At 61.0% G+C, this 4,680-nt stretch overlaps 1 protein-coding gene across 1 annotated transcript in view; it reads left to right on the plus strand.

Moving 5' to 3' along the window:
- The window catches only part of TBX10 (T-box 10), a 6,522-nt gene extending 2,615 nt beyond the window's left edge, over positions 1 to 3,907 (plus strand). The window contains exons 2-8 of the mRNA XM_010837825.1: positions 457 to 724; positions 809 to 910; positions 1,252 to 1,423; positions 2,354 to 2,509; positions 2,812 to 2,879; positions 3,072 to 3,166; positions 3,627 to 3,907. Of these exons, the coding sequence (XP_010836127.1) occupies positions 457 to 724; positions 809 to 910; positions 1,252 to 1,423; positions 2,354 to 2,509; positions 2,812 to 2,879; positions 3,072 to 3,166; positions 3,627 to 3,907 (1,142 nt within the window). The remainder of the gene's footprint in view (positions 1 to 456; positions 725 to 808; positions 911 to 1,251; positions 1,424 to 2,353; positions 2,510 to 2,811; positions 2,880 to 3,071; positions 3,167 to 3,626) is intronic.
- Positions 3,908 to 4,680: the final 773 nt, after the last annotated feature.

The following is a 4,680-nucleotide window of genomic DNA, read 5'->3' on the forward strand; positions in this document are numbered from 1 at the left end:
AACCCCCACCCCCCCCCCAACCCCACCTGTACCATCATCCATAACAAGGTCCTTTCTGAAGGGCCTACTGCGTGTCAGGCCCTGTGTGTGTCTTCATGAATCCTCACGTCAGCTCAATAAGACAGATTTAAGAACTCCTTGGGACAGATGTGGAAACTGAGGTTCCAGGAGGTGAAATAATTTGCTCAAGGCCACACAGCCTCCTGATGGCACAAAGATTCCCTGGGAAGCCAGACAGGTCCTGTCTCTGGCCTCCAGGAGCTTTAAGTGAACATTTACCTCATGAAGTGATGCTGAGTTAGGGATACTATGGGAACATAGGCCTGGCAATCAGGGAGGGCTTCCTGGAAGAAGAGGCATCTTAGTGCAGCCTGAAAGATGAAGGCTGGCCAGGTGGAGTGGCGGGGGGTGAGGAGAACAGAGGCCAAAGGCCCACATCCTGTCCTCTCTCCCCAGCCTTCCTCTCTGCTAGCCTTGGGGTATTTGCCCCCTCAGAGACCTACACACTGCCCACGACCAGCTCCAGCTGGAAGCCCCAGCCAGACTCCATGTTACCATCAGGCCCTTCCACCAGTTCCACAGGGGCCCCAGCGGTGGCTGAGCCCACTGAGCAGGGCCCCAAGAACCCACGTGTGTCCAGTGTGACGGTTCAGCTGGAGATGAAGGCTCTGTGGGAAGAGTTCAACCAGCTGGGCACAGAGATGATCGTCACCAAGGCAGGCAGGTATGAGCACAGGGGCGTGAGGGGGTGGTGGGAGGGGGGACAGGCTGGAACCATGCCGGGGCTGCTGAGCACCCCCTCCCGCAGGAGGATGTTCCCCACCTTCCAGGTGAAGATACTGGGCATGGACTCGCTGGCTGACTACGCCCTGCTCATGGATTTCGTGCCTTTGGACGACAAGAGATACAGGTCTGGGGCTTGCAGCTTAGACTTCAGGCACTGAGACGGGGAAGCAGAAGCCCACCCGCTCCCTGGGTGAATAGGGGCCAGTCGGAGCCATGTCAGGGGGTCTATCCCTGCCAGGCAGGGATGGAGGGGGCTAGCCCGGGGCAGCAGGCGTGACTGCGGGGACCCCAGACCGGACACCCTTCTGGAGCCTCTGGTTCCTCTTGTGCATATGGGCCAGCACGTGGGCAGTAGGGGACATGTTGACCCCCGTCAGTCTTGGCTCCAGGTGGGGGCAGCAGAGAGACGAGGTAGGCGCCCTGGGGTGCAGTCAGGGCGCCCTCGCCACCTCGCTCCGTCCCCAGGTATGCCTTCCACAGCTCTGCCTGGCTGGTGGCGGGCAAGGCGGACCCGGCCACGCCCGGCCGCGTGCACTTCCACCCCGACTCACCGGCCAAGGGCGCGCAGTGGATGCGTCAGATTGTGTCCTTTGACAAGCTCAAGCTGACCAACAACCTGCTGGATGAAAACGGCCACGTGAGGCCCGGGCCACCGTGGGGAGGGGTTGGGCCAGGACAGGGGACACTGGGGCCTGAGTGTGATGAAGCCTGGGGCCAGAACCGGCTGGGGCTTTGATGCCCAATTCCACCTGGCCAGGGGGTCAGACAGCAGAGGGAACTGCCCAGGCCCACCACAAACGCAAGAACATAGCATTGTTGACACTTTGTCCAAGGCAAAGATCAGGCTGATGTCAGGAGAAAAAGGAAACAGGGAAGGGGTCTCAGACAGAGGTGGCAACTGAGGCTATTTGAAGAGAAGTCTGATGGAGTGGAGGAGGGAGCCTGTGTATATAGAAGAGGGAGCTATGGCAGGCAGAGGAGCCAGCGAGTGCAAAGGCCCTGAGGCAGGAGGACACTGGGGAGTCAGAGGACCTGCAAGGAGGCTCCGTGTGGCTGGAGTGGAGCGAGAAGCGGCAGCGGGAGGGGAAGAGATACTAGGGGCGGCCTGCGCTGATCTGCAGGACCAGCTGGCTGTGGAGAGGATTCAGATCTTTACTCTGTGTGGGGTGGGAGACACGGATGGGGGGTGGTTCTGAGCTGCAGCTCGTGAGGGCCGCTATGTGGAAAATAGGCAGAGAATAGGCAGAGGCACCAAGTAGAGGCAGGGGGGGCAGCTGGGAGGTGGCTGCAGATCCAGGAGGAAGATGGTGGTGGCTGGGCGGCGTGGAGGCCACGGGGGAGGAGAGGTGGTCAGATCCCAAACCATCCTGTGATGGCTGGGATGTGGGAGTGAGAGAGGCCAAGCCTCCTGAAAGCTCAGACACAAAGGGGCCTTTGACTCAGAACCGCAGACTCGCAACCTCACACGCGGCACCAGCAGTTATGAGACGGGGCGGGGGTGGGGGGCCCTGGAGGAAGGGCGTCAGCCTCAGTGAAGGCTGGCTGCCGCCGCCTGCCCGCCCCACAGATCATCCTCAACTCCATGCACCGCTACCAGCCGCGTTTCCACGTGGTCTTCGTGGACCCGCGCAAAGACAGCGAGCGCTACGCCCAGGAGAACTTCAAGTCCTTCATCTTCGCGGAGACCCAGTTCACGGCCGTGACGGCGTATCAGAACCACCGGGTGCGTCAGGCCACAGTTCCCGACCTGACTCCCCTAGTCCATCACGTGGGAGAAACTGAAGTACCAGGTTCTTAGGCCCGACAGGCGCACAGAGCCCTGCTCATCTCTCCTTCTGGGACTCCATGGGCATCAGCCCACAGTCATTCCCCTGCCTTCACGCCCACTGTCTCTGTGGTTCCTGGACTGAGAGGCCCAGGGCCTCCAGATTGCGGGGATCCAGGGAGGAGAGGGTGGCTAGCCTGGGGCCCCACAGCCTCTCCCCAACTCAAGGCTGACCTCTAACTACACTCTCTCCTCTGCAGATCACCCAGCTGAAAATTGCCAGCAATCCTTTTGCCAAGGGCTTTCGGGAGAGTGACCCAGACTCCTGGTACCGTCTGGCCCCATCCTCTCACCCCATTTCTATCCCTAGGCATCTATTAAGGTCTCAGCTCCTGACCCTTCCTTCAGGCTCACAGCCACTGGCTTGTCCTGGGGTCCCACTGCCTGACTCAGACCATGACCCTTGCCCTGGGCTCCCCACCATGACCTCTGCCCCCATTCCTGCTTGCCCCACCTCCAGGCCTATATCTCCACGGCCCCTGCTCAGCGTCCCGACCCGGAGTCGCAGCAGCCTCAGCCCCCGCCTGCTGAAAGGCTCCACTGAGCGGGAGAAAGGTCAGCCCCCAGGCCCACAGACACTGTGGGACTGGAGCCCGCTGAGTGGGAAGGAAGGGAGGGGACAGGGCCACAGGGCCCTGAGGAAGGAGCTGTAGACTGCTCAGCAAGCTCACCAGGCATCTGTGTGGACAGAGAGGGGAAGCAGAAATGTCTGAGACAATTTTGGACCCAGGGCAGGGAGAACAGTTGGGTAGGGACTAGTTGTGGAGAGCAGGGGTGGTAGGGGGTGAGGGTGGAGGTCTGGTAGACTTCCTGGAGGAGGCGGTTCCTGAGCTGGGCCTTGGAGGACCAAGAAGGAGGGAGGAGGAGGGAAAGAAATTCCAGGCAGAGGCAAGAGCAAGCACAGAGGCTAAGCGCTGGGCAACTTGAGAAAGGAGAGCAGCAGGCTCTTAGACCAGTGGGCTGAAGGCGTGAGGGGAGGCCTGGGGTCCACTCAGACCACGCCCTCCCCCCTTAGACCCCAACAAAGCCTTCACCTCCAGGATCCCCGCCAGGCTCCACCATCAGCTGCTGGCCCGCCCTGAGGCACTGCTGGCCCCAGCCACCTACCCGCCCCTCACCTACCAGGGCCTGTACCCTGGAGCCTCAAGCCCTGTCCAACCAAGGGCCCGACCAACACCATACCCCCTCCCCAGTATCCAGGCCGACAGGGACCAGGGAGGCCTGCCCCTCCCAGCGGGGCTGGGGCTCCTCGCCCCCACTGCAATGTGCCTGGGGCCTGGCCAGGACCCACAGTGACGGTGGGGGCCCTGTGGACAGAGTCCTCTTACCCTGGGGCCCACTCTCTTCAGCCTTACTTCTGCAGAGACCCCCCCCCCCACACACACCTCCCTTGACCAGGAGAGCAGGGCAGGTGGAAGCCCAGAGAGGAAAGCGACCTGCCCAGAGTTACCAGGCTGAGGTGGTGCCAGGCTTGGAACTGGACCCCCTATCTCCAAGCTGCCCCCTCTGCCCTGGGGGCAACTCCTCCAAACCCTGCTTTACCTTTCTCTTCCCTCCAACATTAAACCATACGGAATGGGTGGTCAGAGCACTTCTGTCCTCGGAGGTCAGGGTGGAGGGCCTCAGGAAAGCCCACACCTCAGAGTCTGGGCTGCAGACATCACAAAGCTCTGCTCCGTGCTGCTGGCATCCCAGGGAGCAGAGTTATGGTAAAGCTGGCAACACAACCTGAGTGGCAGGGCTGTGAGGGAGGTTGTAATCCTGCCCTCTGCCTCGCCGCCCAGATGAGGACCAAATCTGCAGCTCAGGGAGGCACTGCTCAAAGTCGAAGCAAAGCATGGGACACCTGCCATTTCACGTTTAAGTGCTATGTGCAAAACCAGGGTGTCTGGTCCTTGGCGGGGGGAGGGGGGGTTGCCACAGTCTGGCAGAGAGGTGCAGCACGCCACTGGCAGTGACCACAGGGGTCAAGGTGGGGGTGGCGCGATGAGTTTGAGAATTCAATCAAAATTCCAGGCAGGAGAGCTTCTAGAGAAAATGACCAGCACCTGTAAGAGTAGAAGTTGTGG

The sequence above is a fragment of the Bison bison genome, unplaced genomic scaffold, assembly GCF_000754665.1.
Source record: "Bison bison bison isolate TAMUID 2011002044 unplaced genomic scaffold, Bison_UMD1.0 scf7180017864080, whole genome shotgun sequence".
NCBI classification, from domain to species: Eukaryota; Metazoa; Chordata; class Mammalia; order Artiodactyla; family Bovidae; genus Bison; species Bison bison.